The sequence below is a fragment of the Molothrus aeneus genome, chromosome 14 (assembly GCF_037042795.1).
Source record: "Molothrus aeneus isolate 106 chromosome 14, BPBGC_Maene_1.0, whole genome shotgun sequence".
In the NCBI taxonomy this organism is placed as follows: Eukaryota; Metazoa; Chordata; class Aves; order Passeriformes; family Icteridae; genus Molothrus; species Molothrus aeneus.
Window position 1 is genome coordinate 10120733 of NC_089659.1, and position 27291 is coordinate 10148023.

General features: G+C 42.8%; 2 protein-coding genes across 5 annotated transcripts in view; one reads left to right on the top strand and one right to left on the bottom strand.

Moving 5' to 3' along the window:
* THOC2 (THO complex subunit 2) overlaps positions 1-10789 on the top strand; it is a 49527-nt gene extending 38738 nt beyond the window's left edge. For both annotated transcript variants that reach the window (XM_066559235.1, XM_066559236.1), the window contains exons 32-39: positions 598-656; positions 2136-2171; positions 6154-6291; positions 6640-6709; positions 6788-6945; positions 7558-7634; positions 7736-7783; positions 9931-10789. In XM_066559235.1, coding sequence (XP_066415332.1) covers positions 598-656; positions 2136-2171; positions 6154-6291; positions 6640-6709; positions 6788-6945; positions 7558-7634; positions 7736-7763 — 566 coding nt within the window. In that variant the 3' untranslated portion in view covers positions 7764-7783; positions 9931-10789. The remainder of the gene's footprint in view (positions 1-597; positions 657-2135; positions 2172-6153; positions 6292-6639; positions 6710-6787; positions 6946-7557; positions 7635-7735; positions 7784-9930) is intronic.
* Positions 10790-20087: 9298 nt separating this feature from the next.
* Positions 20088-27291, bottom strand: part of GRIA3 (glutamate ionotropic receptor AMPA type subunit 3) — a 142376-nt gene continuing 135172 nt past the window's right edge. Inside the window, exons 14-16 of one of the 3 annotated variants that reach the window (XM_066559592.1) lie at positions 23394-23508; positions 20991-21238; positions 20088-20397 (exon numbers count right to left, since the gene is read on the bottom strand). In XM_066559592.1, coding sequence (XP_066415689.1) covers positions 20993-21238; positions 23394-23508 — 361 coding nt within the window. In that variant the 3' untranslated portion in view covers positions 20088-20397; positions 20991-20992. Of the gene's footprint in view, positions 20398-20990; positions 21239-23393; positions 23509-27291 lie in introns of those variants that run through there. The other 2 variants (XM_066559593.1, XR_010784539.1) reach the window with 2 other exon arrangements.

Genomic DNA, 27291 nt, shown 5'->3' on the forward strand with positions numbered 1-27291 from the left:
AATCGTCTTTTATTAAAATATGTTAGTTGCATAACTGAGATGCAACTTTTGTAAAAGTGTAATGCAAAAACTTTGTATGTACTTTGAGAGCTTCATGACAACCTTTGAATTGGAAGAAAACAGGGAAATTAAAGATATAGGCCTTTGCATCCTTAAGAAGCATGTAGAAAGCTTTATCAGTCCCCTCTTATATTAAGGGTGAGCAAATCCTTAAGTTATTATTTGAGGCTATAATATTGAGTTTTATATTTGTTCTGCTTAAGGCAAACACCATAAGGGAGAACTGCAATGCTTTTCATAGGGTTCACCTGTTCAGGGTCTTCATAGAAATTCTGAAATTCAGATGCTGACTTCTATAAAATGGAAGTTTGGAGTGAGCATAATTTTGCAGCAGTTGGTTCACAATACGCTTTTGCTGCAACTTTCATAAAGATGCTCAAGGTGTGCTGCTAACTCTAGACAGCTTAAGGAAAACAAAATTCACATAGTGGTAAGAAATCTAGCTCTAATTGTGTTGGTACTTCAGAAAGTTATATTATTTGATTCTCAAACTCTTTAAACTGTTTCAATAATGCCATTGTTCTGTTCTTTCCTCAGAACAAAAACGCCGCAAAGTTGATACACATTCTTCTCCGTCACATTCCTCAACAGTAAAGGTTAGTATAGCCTGAGGAAGGCAGCACCCATGTTAGGCTCACGAGTTTGGGATGCCAGTATTCGACTTCCTTCAAGTTTTGTGCCAAGTATACACTGGAACCACTGGAGGTTTTATGTTGCATTAGAAAATGCATTCCTTTTCTTTATTGGCGGACTGTCTTTTTTTCTATAAAAATATTTTTTAATTAACCAAAATAATGCTTCAAGGACCTAGCACAAATTTTGTAAAATAGTGTTTGGAAATTTCAAGAGAATTTTTACACAGAAGTGCCTCATTGCTTTAAGCAGTCAGTTTTTTTGGAGTGCAATGGTAGCTACAAGCAAATGAGTCTTTGCAACAGAGTGGAGCATATTTTTCTGCACTTCTTTGAAGAATCTATAGCACTGAAGATTCCTGGATGATACGGGATGTACGATACCTCTGAATTCATCAGGCTTCTTGATGAGCATCATACCGATATGTGCCTTCTAAGGAGGAGTCTTGAAAGGAGTTCCATTTTAAAGTCTCCTTGGTGATCAGTTCTCCTGTAGTTGTGTATATTCAGTGCGCATGCAGCTTCTGTTGTACCTTCCCTTCGAGGTTTGTTTATTTCCAATGGGTTCCCACCATGTTGAGCCCTGCGTTACGATAAAACCAGATGTGGCCACCAAGCCTCCTACCCAGCAAAGAGAAACCCCAAGCACTCAAGCGCAGCACAAAACCATGGGCGTAGCCTACTTGAAGACTCAGGGTAGCCATTCCTTGCTCCATATTTATATTATTTCTAAACCATCTATGTTCATGGAATCTTTGAATTTGCAGTACGTTGAACATTTAAAACTGTAAGTTACCAATACTTCATCGAGAGCACTGTGATGGATTATGTGGGTCTTTAAACTTCACCATCTTACCAGCTTTAGAACAAGCTCTTCTCTTTTTTCTTTTTTTTTTCAAAGTACATCTTTTTCTATGTAAAATTTACTTGAAATATTTAACTTAATTTTGGAGAATTCAAATAGCTTTTACTAGTTCTGAGGAAACAGGTGACAGTGATAACTACTCAGTGATGACATTTTTTATAAATAGCAGTGTAAGGTCATTCTAGAGTGACTTCTACCACATTTAACTGAAAGTGGAGAAGATACAGGTTTACAAGTATTTAAAACCTGTTTCACCTGCTATATTTAGAGTTGACTACTTTATATTTTTGTCTAGCCAGGAGAGTGTGTTTTCATTGTTTTAGGAAAAATTAGATTATTTTGTAGTTTATTTAACAGCAAAGTCTAGAGAATAGATAAGGACTGTCTTCCCTCCCCCCCTCTTTCTTTTAAAAAAGTATTTCAGTTTCTAGCTTTATTCAAAGTGTGGTATTAACATAAGATTTATTCCAGAAGGAGTAGCTGTTTTTTGTTTCAAGGGCACGGCCGTGCTTCCCAAAGTCCCTCTGGTTTCTGAAAACTATTCCAGCTCACGTGTCATCTCCGTTCATTTTCTACAGGACAACCTCAACGAACTCAAGGAATCTTCAGCAAAGGTTTGAATCTTTTAGAAACCAGCCAAGTTTGTTTTCATGTTTTGTTGCAGAGAGAAGTTATCTTTTGCTCTTATGGCAAACTCCCATCAGAAATTCAAATTGCACTCCAGTAAATACTAGCATAGTAATAGAGGGATGGAGTTTTTTTGTCCCGGTGTGTAAATCCTCTGTACAGGAGAGACGGTGTATAATATAGAAGCAACATAACAAAAATCCCCTCAATTTACCTTTCTGTCAATATTTTGAAGAGATGTCATATGTCAGTGTCTCTTCTATTCCTCTCTAAAATTTTTGAATACACAGAAATGTCCTTATGATTAAGCCATTTGTTTGGCTGAAGAGCTAATGGAATAGCTAAAATAGTTCTTAGAATTGTTTGAGGGGTTTTGAATATACCAATCAAAGAACAGTAGTTAGTTAAAGAATATTTGACATGCCTCTGGAATATTGATACTCTTTCCCCTTACAACTGTATTCGTGTTCTAGTACTACAGTATTGTGTTTCTAAGCATTACAGACAGCCTCCTGAATTATCATTTCTACATATTTGCTTCCTGTAAATTCACTTCAGTTTCATTATCTTAGGAGAAGGGAATGCTCTCAAGGGTTCATAGAATCAGAATCCCAGGTTGGAAGAGGCTTCAAGGATCAGCTAGTCCAGGCTTTTTGGCAAAAACGTGGTATAGGCAGGCTGGCCCAGCACCCTGTCTAGCCACATCTTACAAGTGTCCAAGGTTGGGGAATCCATCACTTCCCTGAGGAAATACTCCAATGGCTGATTGTTCTTGGTGTGAAGTGTTTCCCTCTTGTGTCCAATTGGAATCTTCCCAGGAATAACTTGTATCCATTACCCATTATTTTTCCATGTTAAATGGCATCTCCCTTGTTAGCCACGCTTTCAATACTGGGACATGGTGCTAAGGTCTCCCCTAAACCTTCTCATGGCTGAGCAAACCCTGTTCACCCTGCCTTCCCTCTCAGGTCAGGCCTCCGAAGCCTGGGATGACCTTTGTGACCCTTCTCTGCACCATCTCCAGCCTGTCCACATCCTTCTTGTACAGCAGGGACCCAAACTGAGCAGGATGTTCTGGGTGTGGCCTAACCAGACTGAGAATGTTGTATTTTAGACAGATTCTGTAACTATTTTGTTGCTCTTTTTAGAACTCAAGCACATTGTAACTGTGATATAGTAACAGTCACAGGCACTGCACACCTGCTGATACATCAGGGGATGTGACAAAGCTTCTAAAGTTGCTGTTACAGTCTTTGGTTACATAATAGGAACCAGAGTGTAACTAAACCGTGCAAAGGTTTATCCCCAGGAAAATGCTGACCGTGTGGACTTTTTGGATACTTTTTGGGTTTACCTAGGATTACTTATATACACTTAATTTTAAAATGTGTTATGGATTTCCATATTCTGTATTTACACTGTTGTTTAGTTGTAGTTAGCTTTATGCAAAGTGTTCAGAACACTTTGTACATTTTAAGTCAAAATAGCTGTGATTCTTTAATGGACATTGCAGGTGGATTTTTTTGTTTTTAATTGAATCTTTCCAATACCAACTGTATCTGATTATGGGGATAGTGTATATGGGAAACATCCTTTAGTCTTACCATGGATGAAACTACAGTGTCTGTAGATGGAATCTAGATACTTTTATAAATCATCAACATATCTTGTATATGTAATTTTTCTTAATTAGAAAAGTATAGTATTTGTCTTGAGCTTACCTCTGCCTGAAGGGTGGTATATGGGAATCTGTAAAAGCTCACTTTTCCCTTCCTTACTGTATGAGTCAAGATTCAGTTGGTTAATTGAAATTTTGCTTATGTTTTCATTCCTTAAGCTAAAGTTTTATTTAAAAGTATTTATTTTACTTATTAGCACATTGATTTAATTAAGCAGGCAGTGGAACTGTTTGTAATCAAATTAACAGCAAACAGCTTTATTTTTCTAGTTAATTTGAAAAGTTATGTTTTAGAACTAGCTGTAATGTGTTTGTGTAGACTTAGCTGGAAGTGTATTGCAGTTGTGTGACCTTTTAATGGATTTATTCTTTAAGTGTTTGGGAAACTGGGGGGGTGTCCAACCCATTCCTTCCTTTTCTAAATGTTCTTTTCTAATCTTTCTCACTTAATGAACTAATCTTCACTCTTCAGTGCCGTCTAACAGACTTAAAGCAGTTCATGATAATGTTCCCTGTACATGGTGTAAGACAAGTTAAATGTTCTTTACTTCCATGTACTTATTTGGGGAAGGGATGGGATGTTCAGATGCCTGTAAGATTTATGAGTTCAGTTTCCACTAAAAGTTAAAAGTCTAGTGCTGTTGTCTGCTTACAGACTTTCTTTATTCCTGACTTTGCTCAGTTTCTGGAGCCAGACAATGGAAATACTGGTTTACACTGCAGGTTATAAAATGAATGGTGCCAGACTTGAGTAAGGCTTTGTTTGTTTTTTTCTTGCTTTGGCATTTGTCCAAGTTACAAACTGCACCAAAGCACCCAAAATCTGACGTGTCATCAGCTGGCAGCAAGTTGATAAAGTCTTTCTGGTAAAGGAGATGGGGGTGGATGGATGTAGTTTTCCAAAACTCTGCATTGGAATGGTAGAGGAGCAGTGGAATCTGTCATGAACAGCCATGAGAACACAAGAAATGGAATAGGAGAAAGCAGAGCCATGAGGTTCTTTTTTCCCCTGTGGAAAGCAGCTCTAGGAGACAACTGAATGGGGCTGTTTAGAGAAAACACATTTGCATGTCATTGTCAGCAAAGAAGATAGAAGGAATAAATTTACTTGTGGAATGGCATTGTAAAAAATTGAATAAGAAAAGAGGAGTGAGCGAAAAGCAAAAAGAAATACTTAGTGCAAGAAGTATTGAAGGTTCAGTCTGTTATAGGAGAATAAAATTCCAGTGAAATAAAGGGAAAGAGACCTAAATTTTGTCAGTGGGACATTTAACATAGAATCACTAACATCAGGTTTTGGTAAGTTAAACATTTACTGAAACTGGAGAAGGATCCTTGGGATTACTTTAATTTTGAAAGTTGAAACACTGATTGGTTTGGTTCAAGTGTTATCTTGATTGTTTTAAACTAATTTTCCACTTCCCTCTTTTGTTGGTTTCCTTTTAAGTAGGGTGTCTCTCTAAAAAGAAATACAGAGCATATTTTAGTAAAGATGTTTTTGTCCCCAAATAAAATTGTTAACTTGTGAAACTGGGGAAAGAATGAAGTATACTGATTTAAATCTGGTGCTGGTGTAACTTAAATACCAAGGGAAGTGGTTTTAATTTAAAATGTGCTCTTAATATTTTTTAGATCTAACTATATAATTGTTTTGAAAAAGACACGTATAATTACTGTAATGTGTCCATATTTATAATAACAGATGTGCTGCCTGTTTTATGGAGCTTACCAGAATTGGTTAGAAGAGATAGTGGAATAACAATCTAGAACATATTAGAGAAATGAACAAGTATTTTCTATGTTTAGCTGTTTTTTCTTATTTGAAGGTTAGAAATTAGATTAAAAGACATTGTTCAAAGTATTGTCTTAAATACTTTGTTGATAAAGATTATTCTTTAAAAATGAATTATAGCTTGTTTAAGCAGTTGATTCCATTCATTCCTCCTGGGTAAGACTGCGGGTGTTAATTTAGTCCTGTAACCTCCATATCCTGTTTCTTTAGCCCTGTGTCTGATTTGTGTTCTTGCATCCAACAGTCCTGGTGTTGTATGTATTTAATATAGCTGTTTCAGTTAAGAGGAAATATTCTTGAGTTGAGTAAATTGTGTAAATAAGCTGTAGGTTAAATTATAGATTACGAGTTTGAACATGTCTTCACTCCCTCTGTTTTGTTAATAAAGTATTTATGTTTAATATTTGATCTAGGTCTGATATGTTAGAATAAGACTTCTTTTTATTTACATGTCTAGGAATACATATTAATATTTGGTGATGTTGCCTTAATTTAACAGCACTACATAAACCACACTACTCCAACACTGTCCAAGAGTAAGGAGAGAGAAGTGGAGAAGAAAGATTTGGACAAGTCAAGGGAGAGATCCAGAGAGAGAGAGAAGAAAGATGAAAAGGACAGGAAAGATCGAAAAAGGGTTGGTGACATTTTTAATGAACTGGTTTAGACAGTTGGTTTGTCCTTGGAAAGCTTTCTGTTGCAAGCCCTTGCAGTAATAATTGGCTATCCAGCCCATTTGAGCAGAAGTGATCTATATCAGAGGTGGCTTTTTTCTTCTGTTACTCTTTCAAGGGTTGGTTTGCAGTAATGTTTTCAAACCTCTGCTCCCTCCAAACTGATCTCCAGAAACTTCACACGAGATGTAACAGCTCAGTTACATTCTAAGTATTCAAAAATTAGTTCTCCAAAATAAGAATACAAGCAGGTGCTAGTTCAGGAGTATGTTTTAGTCTGCTAACATCTGCATAATTGTATTTGGTGCCAGGATCATTCAAACAGTGACCGAGAGGTACCCCAGGATTCAACTAAACGACGCAAAGAGGAAAATGGCACAAGTATGTATTTTACTTCCTGTGTGAGTGTTTGTCAGGCTTTTACTTGTTGTGAATTACAACTTTGTGTTCTCTTTTTAGCTGGTTCTTCAAAACATAGCAAAAGTGAAAGTCCTTCTGATTCCCCTCGCTTAAATGAAAAAGAGAAGGAGAAAAACAAATCAAAGTCTTCAGGAAAAGAGAAAGGTGATTCAATCAAGGCAGAAAAGATGGAGAAGAGCTCCTCTGGTAGCAAAAAGGTAAAATAACCTCTTCTCTTGTTTATTTGTTGTTGTTGCTGACAGAACAAGCTGGTATTTTTTTCCTAAAACTTATTGCTGCTTTATAGCCTAAATTTAAAAGATACGCTGTGAATGTGTAAGAAAATGCTTCTGAAACTTCTGGGATCTTGTGACTTTAAATATCTCAGCAGTCACTTCCAGCAGGAGCAGGATAGTTTGGAGGACTAGTTCATTTTGGCAGTAGCCAGGAAAATTCAGAACTTACAGGTTCTGAATAATCTAAAATATTTGCAGACTGCTCTTAACTTACATATAAACAAGCCTGTAATTCAGATTTCCACATGCATGTGTCAGCACAGCTTCTTTTGGTGAAAGCAAGTGTGTTGCAGTTATATTTGTATTCACCAAACTGTGGTTCCCACTTGCAGCTCTGCTGCTGGCACTAACCAGGGAACTGGATAAGAAAGATGAAATAATATCAGAAATCAGACAGAAGCTCAGTACTGTCATTTTGAGTGATGATTTTTTTTTTAGCTGTGTTCAGTTATAATGTTAAATGTTACAGTCTTCCTAAATGTCCTGTACAATGGGTACCATAATAAGCTATTTTCCATATGTGTATTTTTAAAGGAATCAAGACATGATAAAGAAAAAACAGAGAAGAAAGAAAAGCGGGACAGTACTGGGGGGAAAGAAGAAAAGAAACAATATCCTTTTAAACATTGATATTTCAGGAAATTTCTGCAAATGACCTTCCTTTTATTATATGTAGCACAATACATATTTTTTTCCTTAACAATGAATTTACTCATAAATCTTCAGACAAGCATAGATAATGAAGATTCTTTCAGGAAAGGTAAAAATGTTTGTTATTTAATTTCTTTGATTTGGTATCTCCCATGGGCCCTGTTGACTGGTAATGGATATACAGACAAAACAGCCCTAAAATCAGCCAGGATGGTTGGGTGGTGTTTTGGGGGGTTTTTGGTTGTGTTGTGGGGATTTTTTTTTGATTGATGGTGTTTCATTATTTGGGGATTTTTGTGGGTATGGGTGGTTTTGGCTTGGGTTTTTAAAATAGTATTATTATTTATATTTTTAAAATATTATTAGTATTTTAAATTTTTATTACTGCTTGAGGAGAAAAATAGTTCCCTGTCATCATCACAGAGATGATATAGATGCTCAGATTATTTTGTTTTTTTGGAAAAAGAAGAGGCAGAGGATGTGGTGTGTCAGCAGTGGTTGGTGGAGTTGCATCTTTGTTGCTTTTTCTAAGAAAAGTTACCATACAAAAGCAGAGGTGGATTTATGTAATTCTGATAATCTGTGTGTTACTTAGCAAAATCTTGCCTAACATGTAGCAAACTCAAGTTTTGTATCTTCATCTTGCTTCAACAGAAGCAGTAGCTTTTAAACCACAACGCTACATGGTGCAGTTGGTCAGCTCATTGTCTCTGCGTAATCTTTTATCTGGTCTGATCTGAGGAACGGGATAAAGGAAAACTTTGGCATGGAAACATGGACTATTTAAAGAAAGAAAAGGAACTTTGGAGTATTTTGAGTAACCCTTATTCAGACTGGATCTTCTGGAAAAATCAATTTTCTTTGTAGTTGATGGGGCTCTAACTGGTTGGGGCTTTTTTCAGACCTGTGGAGCTATGTGGACACTTAAATTTTGTATTATGGTTATGAGGGTAGGCATTTTTTCTCTTCTACATTGAACCATTTTAAGAGTTTTAAAGCGTTCTGTTTTCAGCTATTTGGGAAGGAAAGTGTCCCAGTGAACTTAAATTAGTTCACCTGATTTATCCAACTTCTGTCACAGACTGCTATTAATCTTTATACATAAGGCAGTGTACAATTTTACACTTTAAGGAAAAGAAAAAAAGAAAAAAAAATTTTTGAATGTCTGAGAAAAGTCTCCACTCCTGGATTGTGACCTCAGAGCAAAGGGGGCTTATTTGAAAAAGAATCTTGTGTTCCATTTGGTGTCAGGGCTCATTCAGCCATGGCAGTTGAGGGCACCTAAGTGAGGGGGTTTGGGTAACAAAGTTTGTGCTGATACCAGATGCTCTTTGGTGGTAAAAAGATGGGAGTTCAGGTTATTGCTTCTTAGTACAATTTCTTTTTATCTGCTTGAAATAATGGAAGATATTTCTGTGAATATTTTCTAAACTGAAAATTATGAGCATTCTCTGGGAAGAATTTGCTGGAATTTTCTTGGCTCTTTGTCCTTCATAGCTGTTATTGTCTGATCACGATGGAGGAATCCCAGCTTTTTCCCTATTCTTTTAAATGCTGCTTTGGAGCAGAAGGAAAAAGGCAGTCTTGGTAAATGAAGTTCACTACTGAGCACTTACAGCTTCTTTAATAACAAAATATGAAGTTTTGTCTTGACTAGCAATTCAATAAAGAGTGAGGATTTAAGGATATAAAGTCATTAGTTAAAAAAGCACAACTATGTTCTGCTGAGTGTAAATAACAAGTGCTCAGGTAAATGTCAGTTGTACTGTGGAATTCACATCCAGCTGTGTAATGGGCTGGAGCTTCTGGCCTGGAACACTGACAGCACCCCACTGTGTGCATAGTGCAGTATGAAAAAGTGCTTTGTATAGCAGCACAGTTGTGGAATCTCATCCTGTGCTCCTGTTAAATCTTTGATATGGTTCTCCTTAATGTACAGTGTCTGATTGGCTGCATTTATTTCTTGCCTAATTTAGAGATAGTAAGATTTAGAGGGGGTTGCACTTCTGAAGGAGTTTCTACCCTCACAAGTGACTACTTGTTTGCTATTTGTATGTTTAAATTAGCGTTTCACTACTTACAGGGCAGTGTTCACAGTAATGTACTTCTTGCTGTGGAATGAGCTACAGTTAGGGAATGATAAAAATAGTTTTATTCCCCCCTCATTCTTTGAGTTGTGAGTGGAATAAAATGTAAAGTTGTGAGATCAGTGTTCATTTGAACATCTAATTCTAATTATGTACACCTTTGTTGCAGGTGACATTGAAATGGGAAGATATCCAGCTGTGACCAGAAATGTATTTTCCAGACTATAGATTGCACAGAAAATTGTGAATGAAGAGGACCCATCTGCATCTCCTTAAATTATTCAGTTCTCTGCTTTATTTCCCCATGCTAAGGACTTAATTGTTAAGTTGTACATTACTGTATTTTTAACTTGTTGCTTAGTTTCTTATACATTTATTTTCAGTACCTGGCTGAAAGTGTTACCTATTCCATATTTTAGCACAATGTGCTGCAAACAAACAGTTGCCATAGTGCAAATGAGGTTTCATGTGTACATAGTTCCACTTTAGTTTGTCGAAAATACTGCCTGAGTGTAGTAATTCTTTCAATTCGAAATTGCATTCTTTTAGATGTTTGAAAACCACAAATAAACAGTTATTGAACCTTTTTGGATTTACCTCATTTAAACTCAGTTTTTATTTATTACTTGGCCTGTTTTTAATATCGGTAACTAAAAAAAAACAAAGTTAAGTGGGAGCACTGTTTTCATGCAATGCTTAGGGAATATTTGTATATTGTGTATAACGTTGACTTGTTTAAAAAAACAATGAATGAACCCTGTCCCATCCCAATCTAAACCTGTGCTCAGTTGTCCCTTGTCACACCTTTTGTTTGTCATGTTGTTTTTAGATTGATTGGAAATGCTCTCTTCAAAACTGAAATAAAGTTTCAGTTACAGCTACAGGAGCTTTGTATTGCTGAACTTTAGTCTGAAAATTTCACAATGACATTTTTAAAAAAAGAAAAAAAAAGAATTTTTTTATCTGCTAAATTCTACCAGTGTAACCTTTTTTCTAAATAAACAATAGTTTTCTCAATGGGTCGTAAATCATTCTCTGTGTGGTCACTTTATTACTTCTCTGGATTATGAAAATTGGATGTTAGTTGGAATCAGGGTGGGGATGGTTCCTGTCCCTCTGTCCCTGCCCTTTTTTAGATGCCAAGGGCTGGTTGTGGACTGTGGTGCCTGCTGTGAAGTGACAGATGTGCTGCCCTTCTCCAGTGGTTTCCAGGAGCTCTGGGTTTGCCTTCCTGCATTCAGCCAAGTTTACACCTTTCTTTTGAGCCGTTTGTCCCTTGTCCAAATGCCATTAAAATCTCATTTTTCTATCAAATATTGATACTATTAAACATTGGGACTTGTCTCTTGAATATTTTGGGGTTTTGGTTTGTTGTGGTGTTGGTGGGATTTTAATACAGTATAAAGGGAATTTTGATCAAAAGTTGAGCATCCCTGGTGCTGTATTCTTTCATTAATCTGAGATTTGGAACAGATGCATGTTCTCTTGATGCGTGTATTTGAAATACTAAATATTAAGAAATTGTAGTGCTTATAGACTTGGTCAGTAAAACTCTCCTGGTTATCTTTGTTCTGATTACTGAGTGAATCATAGAAGATTGCAAATCCTGGCCCTGCAGTGGAAGAAGGACACAGACAAATTGGGAAGAGAATTGGGTAAGAGTTATCCAGCTAATTGGAGGTGAGAAATAATTAAAGAACTAAAAAGAAGAGTAACTAAGCTAAATACTCAGGTCCTTTTAATTACCTCATTGGGGCAGTCTGAAATTAAACACTTCTATCAAAGTCACTCCAGTCCCTGGGCTTTACTGAGATGTGAACGAGGTGGGGCTTTGGGCAGGGCTGCAGGGGCAAAGGAAGTCACTGCAGGGCTCCCTGAATGCCGTGTGATCTCTGAAGATCAGGAGCCCACCTGTGATCCCAGACACTGCCAGGGAAACTGGACCAGTGATTCAGAATGCAGCTTGGAGGAAGCTGTGCCTGCCCTGGCAGGAGGATTTTGCCCGGCTGTGCTGCCGCGGGCACGGCAGGAGCAGCGCGGGGTTCGCACATCCCTGAAGCAGCAGGGGGAGGAGAAGGGGTGTGGGATGTTACACTGACCTGTCGTGGGTCTGGCCAGTGCCCTCAAAAGAGAAGGATTAAATTTTTTTCTGTGGCTGGGATAACTTGGATGTGCTCTGCAATGTCCTGATTTCCTGAGAGGGGGCACAGGAACAGTTTCTGGCCGAGTTCATGCCTGTTGGGAGGGTTTTCTCTCCCAAATACATTGCAGAAGACAGGTGATCCTTCTGATCCTTCTTCCTTTTGTGGGTCTCTGCAGGGACTCAGGTGCATTTGTGGAGACAGCAGTGAGGGCTTGGTGATGGGAGTTGTATACAGAGTACAGGCATGGGGAATCAGTGAAGGCTGGAGAAAGCACAGAGCTGGCTGGGTTCTGTGGCTGTGCAGGCCACTGGCACGGCCATTGACTTCGTGCCCAGGTGGCTGAGAATGCCAAGGACATCCTGGCCTTCATCAGAGTGTGGCCAGCAGAACCAGGCACTGACCATCCTGTGCTGGGGAGGCCACACCTCAAATCCTGTGTCCAGCTCTGGGCCTCCCATGGCAGGAAGAACACTGAAGTGCTGGAGCCTGTCCAGAGAAGGGCAACAGAGCTGGGGAAAGGTCTGGGGGAAGGGTCTGAGGAGAAACAGCTGAGGGAGCTGGGATGTTCAGAAAGCTGGAGAAAATGAGGCTTAGAATCAACTTTCTACCTCTCCCTGGAAGGAGATTGTTGCCGGCTGGGGTCAGTCTGCTCTCCCCGGCAACAAGCAACAGAACAAGAGGAAACAGCCTCAAGTTGCTCCAGGGGAGGTTTAGATTAGATACCAGGGAAAGCTTCTGCCCTGAAAGGTTGATCAGGCATTGGAATAGGCTGCCCAGGGCAGCGGTGAAGCCACCATCCCTGGAAGTGTTCAAAAGAGGTGTGAACGTGACACTTAGGGCCGGGTATTAGTGGTGATCACGGCAGCGCTGGGTTAAGGGTTGAACTCAATGGTAAATCCTTCCCAGCCTAAATGTTTTTATGATTTGAGAGGATTGTGGGGAAGAAAAGACAGAGCTGGGAAGGTGGGCAAGCAGCCCTACCCTGGTCCTGGCCCATGGTCCTGCGGGAAAATCTGGTACCCAGGATCCATTAATTAAGCTCTAATGTGATGTTCTAATTGCTCTGTATAATCTGCAGCATCTGTGATAGGTCACTGCTTCAGCAATTTCATAAAAAGGTGTTTTCCCTCAACACTGGCAAACGTCCCTTGTTTAAAGGTCAGGGGAATATTAAATAAACACCATTTATATTTATTTGCCTCGGATCAAATCACGGCTCTTATATTAATTTTGGAGGATTTTTTGGGCAATTAGACTGCTCAGGCCATATTTGGAAATCAAATGCAATATTTATCGAAAGGCTTGGGATGACATTAAAAGCCAGCTTCAGCAGAGAGCAGGGGCAGGAGGACGCTCGGCTGGCGGCGCCCCCGCCGTGCCGCGGCTGCCGCTGCATGTCAGTGTTGGACCGAGCACGGCAGAGCGCAGCCTGCCCCTCCCTCCCCAATCCGCGGCGTTACGGAGCTGCAGGACGCTCTGGGTTCCATGGGACCATGAAGGTCACCACGTTCCAACCCTCTGCCCTGGTGGGGATGCCGTCCCTTGACCAGGTTGCTCCGAGACCCGAATGCTTCCAGGGGTGGGGCAGCCGCGGCTTTTCTGGGCAGCCAGTGCCAGCGCCTCAGCACCTTCACAGGGAAGAATTTTCCCCACATATCCAATCTAAGCCTACCCTCTTTCAATTTAAAGCCACTGCCCCTTGTCCTATCACTCCATGACTTTTAAAAAGTCCTTCTGCAGCTCTTTTGTAGTCCCTTTAGACTGGAAGGTGCTCTGAGGTCCCACCAGTGCCTTCTCTTCTGTGGGCAGAACAGTCCCAGCTCTGGGGCTGTTTCCAGAGGAGAGTGGCTCCAGTCCCCTGAGTTTCTTTGTGGCCCCTCTGGACTCACTCCAGCAGGTCCATGTCCCTGTGTTGTGACCTCCAAAGCTGGACACTGCTCCCAGTGGGATCTCAGAAGAGCAGAGCAGAGAGAGTACAATAATCTGCCTCGACCTGCTGGCCATGGTTCTTGTGATGCTGCCCAGGATGGTGTTCTGGGCTGTAAGTGAATATAAGTTATCCCACAGTTATCCCCTTTCCCACACTGCCCTTGATGCCCCCCTCTGGCCCTGCAGCAGGCACCAAGCCCTTGTCTCCTGTCCCTGCTCTTGTGGCCCTGCCCCAAACCTGCCCACACCAACTGGCCCAGGGCCCAGGCCCTGCTCTGCCAAAATCTGCTCTGCTCCTGTATTCCTTTAATCAATGTCGGGTGTTCCATCACACCCTTCCCTACTTGTTACAGCATATCAAGCATCTGCCACATGCTCATTAATTGGTCAATTACTTTATTTATGTGCTAAACATTATCTAAAGCACTAGTCATTACCAGCATCATGGCTTTGGTTTGTGTTGTATATTTTTTACAGGCTTTAAGTGATTTAACTTCTTCTTGCCATGAGGGCTGGGGTGCGTGCCTGTACCTCTGTTAACCCTTTGTGGTCCAGTCACCAGCTCAGTCCCATTCCTGAGCCCTGTGCTGGTCCCCACTCTGAGAGGGCAGGTCAGTAATCACTGCCAAGTTTCCCAGCCCTTCTTCAGAGCCATTTCTCTTTGGATTTACCTTGTTTTCTACTGCTGCCTTCAACTCCTCCCTGCCTGAAATTAGGATGCAGTAAGAAAACCCTGAAATCACAAAATACAGATGATGGGAGAATCTCCCATAACCATCTGCTGGGGCAGGCCAGGTGCCACCACACATCCTGGCTTTGATCTGCTGCTGCAAATCAGCTCTGGGTTCACCCTGAGGTCTCAGCTCTGCCTGTTAGCTTGGAGGTGCCAACAGCCTTCTCACCAGTGGGAAATGGCTGCAGAGCAGGATCTTGTCCTCTTGCTCTGCTGTAAGATGTGCTGTCATTCTCCAAATGCCATGATGGCATAAATTATTAAAGGCTATAACACTTCAGTGATAGAAACAGCAATAAATAAACACTTGGTGTGGGCACCAAGGCTTTGTTATCCTGCCCTTGGTGTCAGCCCATGGAGGCACTACAATCCAGCACATAAGTCAGCCATTGCCATGGTGTCCAGCTCTGCAGGAGCTTCCAGTGAGCTCTCCCAGCTGCACCAGGGAAGGGCAGAGGTTTTATTGCTGCACTGGCTGGAGGGTGTGTGGTGTGTGTGGCAGCTCCTGTGCTCACACTCCTCTCTGGGTGCTGCTCCTTGCCTGGTGGGGCAGCTGCTGCCTGTGCCTGCACCCAGGACAAGCTGGAAACCATTTCTGTCAATGCTGGTGCAATGATGGTGCCATATTACAAACCACCCTCAGTAATTTCTCTGTTGGTAACTGATGAAATAAAGACAAGAAAGCCCAAGCACAGAGTCAGAGCAGGACCGGGATGTTGATGGGCAGATTTTGGTCAAACCTGCCTCTCACAGGGCACACATAAGAGAAGTGTCCCTGTCGTGGTGCTGGGGCTGCAGCCTGGGGCTCCTGGGCGGGGACAGATGCAGCAGGGGGTGCCCTGGCCCCACTGGGGCTGTCCCATGGTGTAATTCCAGCCTGGGCCCTTCCTGTGCTGCAGGAACAGGGTGCTGCTGCTCCTGGGGACACTGTGCTCCCTGATACCAGTTTCAGATGTATTACATTCTTAGTAAATGCTACTATGAAATTTATAATATCCATGCAAATATTATCTCTGTACTTAAATCCTTTAGGTTAATTGAATAGAGCTATCATTATCCAGATCTTGTTTATGTATTGCTGCCTGCAAAATAGAGCCCATTTTCTGAAATGATGAATATGGGCACCAAAGACATTTTGTAATTTAATTGCAATATCCATGACATAATATTATTTTAATAACCATAAAGAACAATTGTTTTTGAAAAAATAAATGTTACAGTGCTTTGCACAAAACCTTTGAAGGCAAAACTATGCCACAATGATAAAGTATTTATTTTATTTTGTTAGGTGTGGTGTGCCATGGGAAAGAACTGCTATTGGTTTGGAGTTTTAGGCTCAAACCTGAGCACTGTTGAGGTCCTTTTGCTGCCACTGATGGCTCTTGCAATTTGAAGTATAACTCTGAATTTTTCCTTGTATTATTATTCCCCACCTGCAGAAGTCTAGAGACAAGGTCATGCTGGGGTGTGCGGCAGCCCAGCATTCCAGGGGTGCCGTGCAGCCCTGCTGCCATTGCTGTAGTCTGTGTAGCAGCCAGGTTTTGGCCCAAAGTGCACTGCCCTTGTGGCCCAGGGAGGCTCCAGATCAGAGCATCTCCTGCCTCTCATTGCGTGGCCACAGACCCATGTGAGGCCATCCCCCAGCCCATCCCAGCTGGCCAGGCTCTCCCAGCTCATTGGGTGCAGCTGTGCCACTTTGCCACAGCCCTAATTGCCCTGTTTCACCTGACACACATTTATTAGAAAAACTTAACACCCCTGTGCAGGCCCTGGCAAGCCCCTGGTAGGGCAGCAGGGCAGTGACTGCTCACTCAGGGCAGGGCTGGCATCAGCCTGGCACTGGCCTTTGGCTGGGCACACAGAGCCCTGCTTGCAGACACATTTTGGCAGCTCTGGGGGAAGGCAGCACAACTCACCCCCATGGCTCGTGCAGGGCTGTGTGTGGCTGTCAGGCAGCAGGGAGTGGGTCAAGACAGCTCTCTAGAAAAATGCAGTCTGCTCATGTTGGCCTCGATGTTAAGCATGAAATGAAAGCTGAAGGACAGAACAATATTTTTTCCATGCCTTCCTGTGTTTATTGTGTGAGCATTTCACACATAAATAGGCTCATTCAGAGGGGCATCCCTGTGCCCTGTGGGAAGTGAGGTCCCACATGGAGCCCAGTGTGCTCAGCATAGCACACAGCACACAGTTATCCTGCTTACACCCAGGACAACCTGACACCTTCATCCTTGTAGGGTGGTTTAGGGTTGAATGATTGCTGTTTATTGCTCTGATTTACTCATTGCTTACTCCTGAGCTTACCTGCAGTTGCTGAAGCCTTGGCTGAAGACCCAGGATGGGCTCAGCACACGTCCCCCCCTGCACTCATGTACAATGAGCTCCAGTGGCAGCTCCACAGGGATTGGGTTCACAGTTGGGACCCACTGCCAGGCACCAGGTGCTGGGCTGGGAAAGGTACCAGTGACTGCCAGTACATTTTTCCTGTTTCCCTTGCAGCCAGAGGCAGGGCCACAGGGACACTCCAGGCATCTCCTGTTTTGCAGGGTGTGTTTTGGCCAGCAGATACCAAACCACCCAGGTCCATGCCCACCTGCTCTGCAGCAGTGCTACTGCCCAAGACCTCCACTGGGGGATTTTTTTTTTATTTTTCAGAGGCTGATCTTCTCATCCCCAGCTATCCAAGAGAAGCCTGGTGCTGCTCCAGCCCAGCCCCAGAGGCCCTGGGTGCTAACAGCAGTGTCACCCTCAGTGGTCCCTGGAGGGAGCCCAGGGACCTGTTCCTGATGGGGACCATGTGGGTGCTGTGGGCAGGGGTAGCCCCACAGAGGTGCTGGGGTATGGTTTGGGTACACCCCAGTTCATAGTTTGGGGTGACTTGGAAAAACTGTGGGCGAAGTAAACTTAATAAATTAGAGCTGGGATTAGCTGCAATGTTGGGTGAAAGGATTTTTTTTTCCTTAAAGAAGCATTGCTGAAAAGCTGGGAATTGCAGGAAAATACATCTGTGTAGAGAATACTTAAGGAATTTATTTGCCCACACTTCTGCCCACTGCAGTGGCAGGACAGAGCATCTCCCACCCTGGGTGCAGCCCTGAGGCTTCTCCCCTGCTCCTCACAGGGTGCTTCTTGCATCTTGCAGGATCAACCAGTTTCCATCATCAAGAAAATTAAAAATTGGTTGGTTTGCAGGTTACCAAACCAGGAATACCCAGCAGCATCCTCAGTTCAGTGTGGGGGCCCCTGAACTGCCAGGCTGGAAAGGCTTTGAGAAACCTGGTCTAGAGAAAGGGTTCCTGCCCATGGTGGGGCTGCTGGAACTGGGTGATCCTTCCAACCCAAAGCTTTCCAAAGTTCTGTGGTAAACATCTGAGGAGCATCCCAGACTGGACAAAGGGAGCACAGGAGGGAAGGGCTCTTTCTCCTCTGAAGAAAAGAGAAGCAAGCTCTTTAATTTTTTTTTCTTTACAGTTTTATTTACAAAATGTATTAAAACTCTTTGTACAACACCTCATCAAAATGAGGCTCAGTAATTGATGTCCACACATGCAGTTTATGCTTTTACAGCCATTAGTTTGCTTGGCAATTTGTCTGCTCACTCAAGTGCAGTTTCAACGACCAAAAATAGGAACTTAAATTACAAAAAAAACAAAAAAGAGGAGAAAAAAAAGAAAAAGGAGAGAACCGCCCCAAAGCCCCTGAAGCAAAACAAATTTAAAAAAATATACCAAAACAAATCATCATGAGACTACTGCCAAACTTCTGATAGCTTGAAGTTGGTAGCCAGAACTGGTAAGCACTCAACACATTTTAGATTTACATGCAAGTTTAAAAAATATCGAACCATTTACCAAACTCCCTTCACTGGTGTGAAGCCTCCACTCTTAAAAATTGATCTGATAAACATACATATTTTATACAGCTTTTAAGAAAAATGTTTGTTTTAAATACAACTCATAACTGCACAGCTTTAGCTCACCCTTGCTGGGGACGTGATCATGTTCAGAAGTTGAAAAAAAATCAGAGTTTCATGAAAAGAAAATGAAAACAAAACAATTTTTTGTCAATATCTCGTTAAAAACTTGAACAATAAATTATTCTCCTATGAGCTTTTAAAATGATTTTATATTACATTTTGTCGGAAATACATATTTTTAACAAGACTTTTCTTTTTATTATTTTTTTTGTTTTTTGTTTGTTTTTAAATCCTATTAAAAGTTCAAATCTATCATCAGCAAACTAAATGCCTAAGGGTCAGACTGGTTTAAATGAGTTTCTTTTTCACTGTATGTTATTGACGAAATAAAACTCTATCATAAACTACGGAAAATACATATTGTCGATTAGAGGTAATTAGTAAGCAGATATTCCATTGAACATTTCCCATGTGATTGACAATATGTTTAAAGTTTTGTGGTTTTTTTTTTTCTTTTTCTTTTTTTTTTTTTTAATTTTTATTTTTATTTTAGAGATGAAGTTAAGTAGTTTCCAGGCAGAGGTTCAAGGCTGAAATGCTGCTGTCTAAGATGTTGGATGTGAGTAACAGTGAGCTCCTCCTGGAGCGCGGCGTCCTCCTCACAGAGAGGCAGGGACAGAGCATCCTCTCACCAGGCATGAAACAAGAGCTGGCAGGAGCTGATAGAGTATAACAGTACTAGCAGGAGTCATGTTAGATCGCTTACTATTACTCTGGAACTGCAGCTAAACCGGAGTTTCTGTCCTCTTTCCTTGCTTCTGTTTTACAAGGACCGATACCGAGGAGCATTAGCTGAGCACGGTGCTGGGTGGGAGAACTGGGGAGAAGCAGAAGCAGGCCTGGGAAAAACTAACCTGCCTTTCTCTTGCTTCATTGCTTGATATTAAACAGTGAATTAAAATGCAAATGCACAGCAAGAAAAGATATATATGGTCTGAATTTAAACAGCAAGTAGCTTTTCCTTTTTTTCTTTTAATTTTAAAAGCCACCCAATGTCATTTTAATAAAGCACCTGTAGGTATGCCTGATGATAGAACAAAAAAAAAGGAATGCAATATTTTCTTCCTGCACTTTAGCTACCTTGTCAAGAAATTAATTTACTGATCTGGAAGCAAGACATGCAGTTCCACAAATTACTTTCTTTTGGATTTACAGATTCAGTCATTGACCTTAATTGGTTTGAATGCACGGATTCTTTCCCTCCTTTTGCTGCTATACAGAATTGCTCAAATTAGCTGGAGAGGTTAAAGTGGCTCAGAAAAAAAATAAAATGACACCACTGTAAGTAAATACTGAAACATCTTGACATCAGCTCATACAAGCAGTGGCAGGCCAGTCCGCGTTTGCACGCAGCAGATTTCTGAGGCTTTGTGTCAGGAGCAGTTTCATAATTTGATACGATTGGGGTGGCTGATGAAACCAGCTGCAGCTGCTTTCAGGACACAAGTTCAGTTACTGTGCAGTGGTATCAAAGAATGGCTTTTGTTGCACTGATCTTTTTTTACAAGAATTTTTTTTCACATACCAATATCTTTTTACCAGTCCTTTTCTTTTCCCCTTTCATTTGTTTCTTTTTTTCTTTTATTTTTCTTTTCTTTTCCTCTCTTCTTTTACTTCTTTGAAGCAAAGCAAGAATATTTCAGTGATGGTTTGCATTGTTGTGAGTCTCAGAGTCTTCCATAAGGCACTGAAGGAAAAAATACCAGTTTTTCCTATTAAAAGTACATTGCACCATCATCAATGCGTGTCATGCCTGACACCTTGGAGTGAGTACAGCTGGCTCAGATGGTCCAAATCCATGAAGTAGCCACATTCTCTGCTGCTTTTTGTCTTGCATGCTGTCAGGGTGAAGATCTAAAATAAAACCAGAGAGATTTCATCACTGCCTGGCAGCGAGGGGCAGGGGAGCTCAGCCCATGGAGAGGCACAGATTGTGGGCAAGGGGCTAACCAGGCCTTTTCAGAATCATTTGTCAGCAATTCAGCTCTACTTTTCCTGCTCTAGAAATCATGAATTCTAGTGTAGAGGGTTTCTTTGTATTGCAAGTTTTTTTTGAAACTTCCTAAAAGCACTTACCGGATCTGATTATGGCTTACAAAACAAAGAGGACGAGATTGGTGACAAGAGAGATGAGAATTCTGATTATAGTGATTTTTAAAGCAATTAACAAAATACTTTCATTTGAACTCGCATGATGCAGGAGAGAGGAGTTACTCACTTCAGCACAAAGCCAGCTACCTCTGTGTATAAGACAGAATTGTACCTTTCTGATCCTACTTCTGATCAGGGAAGAAATTTAAATGACTCATACTTAAAAACTGCCACAAGATGGTGTTTCAAAAGCCTCTTGCAGCAGCCCCTGGTGCACACAACAGAACAGCACAGACAGCTAAAACAAAGGGCAGAAAAAGAACAGGCAGAGGGTTCCTCGCAGCCCGCAGCCGTACCCCTAGATTTTCACACTCTCTGTGCCGTACACGTTGTAGCCTTCCCTGTAGGTAGCATAATTCTGGGTGTTGGTGGCAGGAGCAGGTTTGAAGTTCTGCGTGTTCTTGGTGAGCTTCATTCTCTTGGACTCGGCCCGAGACTTGTAGCAGAACTCGATCAGTGCCACCATCATGGCCAGCCCCAGGCCTCCCACAAGGATATAGAACACGCCCGCAACATTGCTCAGGCTCAGAGCGCTCGTCTTGTCCTAAGAGAAACCAGCCACGCTGTTAGCTCTGCTGAGAGCAGCAGACACACAGACAGACAGACAGACAACAGGCTATTTGCATTAGGCCTAGCTGGAATAGCTACACTAATGGTGTTCAGTGTCTGGCCCACGGACCAGGGCTGTCCCCCCATCCCCGCAGCCTGGGGCTGCACAGCAGTGACTGCTCTGCCCTCCACCCTGTGCTGGGTGAAACCCTGGCTCACTCCAAGGCAATGAGGTTTTTTTGGCCACTGACTTCCCCAGGCCTTTGGTGTCCCAGAGCAAGGTTGCCTATGGCTGAGCAGGTGGCAAAGGCACTGGGGGAAAGTTGTGCTGGTGGCTGCATAAAACAGCAGGATTTACAGAAGGCCATGATAAAACTAGAAAAAGAAAAACCCAAACCACTACACACTTGGGTTTGGTCAATGTAGGTAAAATTCTTGAGATGCTGCTGAACTTAACTACTTTTTTTCAACAGTTAGGAAAAAAAAAAAAACCACCTTAGAAAGATGGTCAGTTACTTAGAGGTCAAGTAGCAGAGCCCTGAGCTAAACTAGCACTTTCTGGAGAGTGAGTTATTGAATGAAACCAGACAATGTAACACAAAAATCATTGGTCAGGGTTTCTCTTCCTTCAATACATGTCAGATGGGGGAGAAGCTTGCATTTTTTAAAACAAGGTTATGGAATGGGATTAAATAGAGCTGCAACCCTTCTGCTGCTGCATGGTTGGGTGGCTGTGGGCAGGAACAGCTCCTGGCTGGCACAGCTGGCTGGGCTGCCACACCACACTGGCCCAGGTGGACGGGCAGGTGCCAAAGAAACTTGTCTGTGCCCAGAGAAGGCACTGCTGACAGAGCTCAGTTAACGATTCTCTCTAGGGAGAGCTGAATTTGCACGTAGTCAGAGTGAAATATGATTTACCTTGTAAGTGTCTGTGTGTTTCACAGACAGTTTGGATACATGTGGTTGTAGCAAACAAGCTGCCATTTACACTAAAGATCTTAATCATTTATACCTCTTTTTGATCACACTTCCCTTTGGCAGCTGCTGTGTATTTAGATATCCCATGATCCCAAATTTATCTGACACAACAGCTACTGGGCTGTGCCCGAAGCAACTTCCAGTCCTACTGAAATCAATGAAATTTTATTATTGGCTTCGCCAGAACTTGAAATTGTCCTCCAACACTGAAACGGTGCTCTGAAATTATAGTTTTCTGTTTGAATGATTACAGAGAGCACTTCCAAAGGCACCAAAGGAGTTAGGCACTCAACTGCGACCGATTTCAGCTGGAGCTGGATTCCTCCTCCTCTTGGTGCCTTTGAAAATGACCTTCACTCCATCAAGCCCAGCACTTTTACAGAGTTTTTCTCCCCAATGGGTCTATAAGCATAAAAAATAAAAGTCCTCCTTTCAACTGAATGGTGTAAATAAATATTCCCTACAATTTAAGTGTGCAGCTACTGAGCCAATCCATCTCAGGGGTGGGACCTGCCCTGGGGTCTACAGTGGTCCTGCATGAGGCTGGACAGCCCCACAGCACAGCTGGTGGATGACAGGACAGTACAGCAGCAAAATGGTTCAAAGCAGTATAAAAAAGAATATACAATATTTAGGTAATGATTCACCATTAGTATTTCTAGATTTTTTTTTAAATCCAACCAATTTTAAAATGAATTGGCAAATAGGGCAGGAAAGGTTTTTTCCTTATCAGCTGTCTGTCCTAAAAATTTGTGCCCTTAGCAAGCATGTGACCGTTTCCCAAACTGACATGTAGAGAACTTAAGTAATAATTTTGAAACAAAAATGGGCTTTTTCAATAAAAATAAGAAAAGATGCTGGCCTGAATAATAGACAGTGACCGTGCTGAAACTTGCACATTTAAATAAAGACACCAGCTTGGGAGGCTTTGGGGGCTTCTCTTAGCATGTTTCTAGCAAAATACTCACACAGTGAAATATACTTACAACTACAGTCTGCTACTGCACATAAGAAAAATGCTGTCATGTTCTGAGACTTACTTATTTTTTTCTACTCTTTTCTTTCAACCTTCAAAATGTAAATAGCAATTTTTGAAAGTCATTCTTGGTATAAACAAACAGTGGGTCAAAATGTGATTGCTAATCAGTACAAAAAGACCTTCAGCGACTGACCTTACTTCCGGAGTCCTTGGCTCCACATTCACCCTTATCGTACCACCATTTGTTTTTCAGCTTGTCTAAGATGCCTTGTTCACTGAGTTTCAATACTGCAAGGTTTACAGGAGTTCTTCACGTGGGAAATAACATAAATAACATTATATTATGTTATTTTATGTTATTCAATCTTTAAACTACTTTAAAACTATACAAAGCGATAAAGCAGGGTTCCTGGCCAAAAAGTATTTACACTGCAGGCAACTGGATCATCCCCTTAAGTTAAGGCTAGAGCATCTCTACATTACCAGGTCCTGCCCATATCGCTTTGAGTAATCGGCACTCACTGTTAAATGAAGGCAGTAGAAACAAAGCAAGGCCAATCTCCCACTTTGGTGTGCCACAGGCACTTGCAGTAGCTTTACACATCTGGGTGGGTTTGATCCAGCAGGGCCCCCCTATTGCACTGACAGACAGACAGACAGACAGAAGCCCCCACACCGGCCACTGTGGCTGCCCATGGTGGAACAACGCTTGTAGCCCCTGATCCCCAGCAGCCCCCGTGCCCGGCGGCTCTCTGTGCACATCTGCAAAGCAAAAACCCCCAGGCTGGATCCCTGGAGGGGGATTTTGTGGCTGTCACAGGATTTTGCAGCCATTCCAGGATTTTGTGGCCATCACAGCCCTTTCCCCCGCGCTGCCTCCTCCAGCTCCCGCGGCCGGCGCTGCAGGGGCTGCGCTCGGAGGCACCGCGCTCGGCTGCACTCCCTGGAATGCTGCATCTCCAACTCCCCCAGTCCAGGGAACTGCAGCAGAAAATAAGCAAATGCAGACCTCTATGAAGCAAACTGATGAATATGGAGATGCCCAGGGTGGGAAATGTTGGCAGGATAAATGGAGTTGCTGACTCGTGCTGCCAAGAGCCCACAGCCCAGGGGGGCTGAGCTCATCTGCCCTTCCATGTGGGAAAGCAGCACCTGAGGAGCTCTCAGTTAGGTTTTGTCATTTCCACTTCCTCCTTGTGTGAAGTCTTGGTTTTTTTCCTGCCTGTTTCCATCAGACAGGCTCCCTGTGTAAGGGACATCAGCTCCTGCTCCTGGTTGAACAGCTCTGATCCCTGCTCCACGGCTGTACAGGGCTGGGTTCTTATTCCCAGCAATGCTGTGCCACTTTGCACAGGATGGCACTAGGCAGACATGTGCACAGCCTGATTTGGGTCCATTCAGGCCTGCTGTCAGCAGAGGAGACACAGGAGATGCCCACGCCTCCCCCAGTGCCAGCCTCATGTCCGGCTTTGCTGCTCTCTGCCTTTCTCCTACCACTGCCCTAAGTGTCTGATTCTCTGCAGAGCAGAAGAGACTCAGGAGAAAGAGCAGCAAGACCTATACAAAACACCTTAAATATAAGCTAAATTGCACACTGGCATTTAGGGAAACATCCCCAGACTGGGAGGGCTCACAACTCTGAGCAACAGGAATGGCTGAGCCCTGCAATGCCTGGGGCAGGGCAAGATGCTGGAAGAAGTAGCAGGTAAAGAAAAGCCCTGTTCCCTCATCTGCCAAGAAGCTGCTTTTGGGATGGCTGTGAGACTGTTGGTGGTTGATGCTGGGAAGAGTTGCTCTCAGAGATGCTCCGTGCTCTTTGGCAGGAGGGTGGCAGCCAAGCCCAGGAAGCTTGTGGGCTATCATGAGAAAAATGATTGTATTCAAGAGCTCCTGAGCTGAATGCTCCATGGCTGCTCCAACATGACCCTGTGTAGTGTCACCAGGCCAGCAGGGAGGCAAGAGCAGGGGAAAGCCAGCAAAGTGGGGACAACCCCTGGTCCCAGTGGCAGCACTGCCAGCACCGCCTGCAGAGCTGCCTGGCTGTCCAGGCAGAGGCAGCACCGCTCACTCCTGGCCTGCACAGGGCTCAGTTTGACACCAGCCAAGACTTTATTTTTATAAAATGGCTATTTTTAAGCAGCAGCTGTAATCTAATTAAGTATCAATCAGATCTGGCTGTACACACTCAGCTGGACACAGCCAACGGGTGGCAGTGACAAGCCACATGAGACAGACCGTGCTTGCTGGCCCGGCACTGGCAGCAGGCTGAGCTCCTCCACCAGGAGCCAGAGGCATCCTAAAAAGCCAGCCGTGCTGCAGCTCCCCCGCATCCTCCTGCAGGTGGGCTGTAAAACATGAACGGGATCAAAGCACGCCCCGGGACCTGCCACCACCCCGGGGGCAGGGAACACTCCTGCCCCTCTCGGTTACACCGATGGGCAGCAGCCAGGTCCTGGCCAAGCCACCACCACGGACCCTCCTGGGCAGCTGGGCTGTGCCGAGACCCCCGGTGACCCCCGGACAAACACACTACGAACAGCTGTGCATGCCTGCAATGCCAGCCAGTGAAAACTCGGTGCCTTTACCTTCCCCTTACAAGTCCCAGCAAAGAGCAGGGTGAATTATTGCTCAGAGAACAGTACTCTCATTTTAAATTTCATTTAAAAACTATCCAATTTGGAGAGATTTTATGCAATACATCTCTCAGCTTTGAAAAGCATTGTGCAGCTGAGAATACACAAACAATAGGAAGAAGGTTATAAACACCTTTCCTCCTACCTGCATATTTTATTGTGCAAATTTTCCCCTCCCCCCAGTCCTATTCCAAACACTATTTTTAATTTGCATGCCTTTGTAAACCCCATACGGAGTACTGAGAATTTGCATAACATCCAATACATTATAGATTAGCTTTCACAACATTATACAGTATTGGGAAATGAGGAGGCTTAATATGCTAATTAGGGTGCTTTATTTTTTTTAAGCCAAGATTGCAGCTAATTGTGCACACGCAACTGCCAAAAAAAAAAAAAAGAAAAAAAAGAAAAAGTAGTAAACTAAAATTATCTTAACTAAACAGATGGAAATTTGCCTAAACTGGGGTTTTCATTATCATTTGTCACAGTCCTGTTTGCCAGGTGAGGTACCACATTCCCTCAGCCTGGGTAGGAGAGAGGTGATTTGGTTTCATCAAAGTCCTAAGGAACAATTTTGCCTGCTTCCAGGAAATAAATCCCAAAACCTCCCAATGTATGAGCTGTTTCTTTTGTAGCAGGATTTGAGAAAGCTTATAGTGGGAGAAGGCATGATGCCTCTGCAACCCCTGGTCCAGCACTTCAGGAATGCAGTATGAGCAGGTGTAGGATGGACTCCTCAAATCCCAAATTCCCAAGCTAAGTAGATATATTGGAAAGTGAGCCTTGTTGCTGACACATTTTCCCATTGCTCATCTCTGAGTAGCTGTCTAGCCTGGTTCAATTTAACAGTCAGAGTCAGTCATGGCTTTGGCTGAGATTCTGATGGAGGTGCAGAGAGCCATGTCTGGATCTTGGCATTTTTCACTGAGTGCTCAGCAGTGCCCATGGAACACAAATCCTCTGTGTCACCCTCAGCTCACACTGAGCTGGTCCTTGGGCAGTGCCAGCACCCTGCCTGGGCCGGCCAGCCCAAGGCCACCAAGCTGCAAAATGTTCTGATGGTTGTTAGAGGGGCAACTGCAAGGTTCTTCCAGGAGTGGTGGCTGCTGGGTCCAGGAAGGGGATTTGTCATTGCTTTTCCTGGGACTGCTTGACTGAGGGGGGATATTTAGAATTGCCTCAGAGGCAGAGGAATGGAGACACTAAATGGCTTGTCTGGGTCCCATGGGAAGGCTGTGTCACCAACCACCTGCTTCTCTCACTGTCCACTTCAGAGGATGATTTCCTCATTTTCTGGGGCTCTGTCTCAAAGGGCTTCAATTTCCTTGTAGTTTTCTTGAGATACTTTTGTGCTTTCCAGTTGTTTTTGTTTTGTTTTTTTTTTTTTTTATTATGTTTCTGTTGTTGAGCTGTATGGGATATTCTATGAAGCCCTCAGCCCTTTCCTAGGTGGTT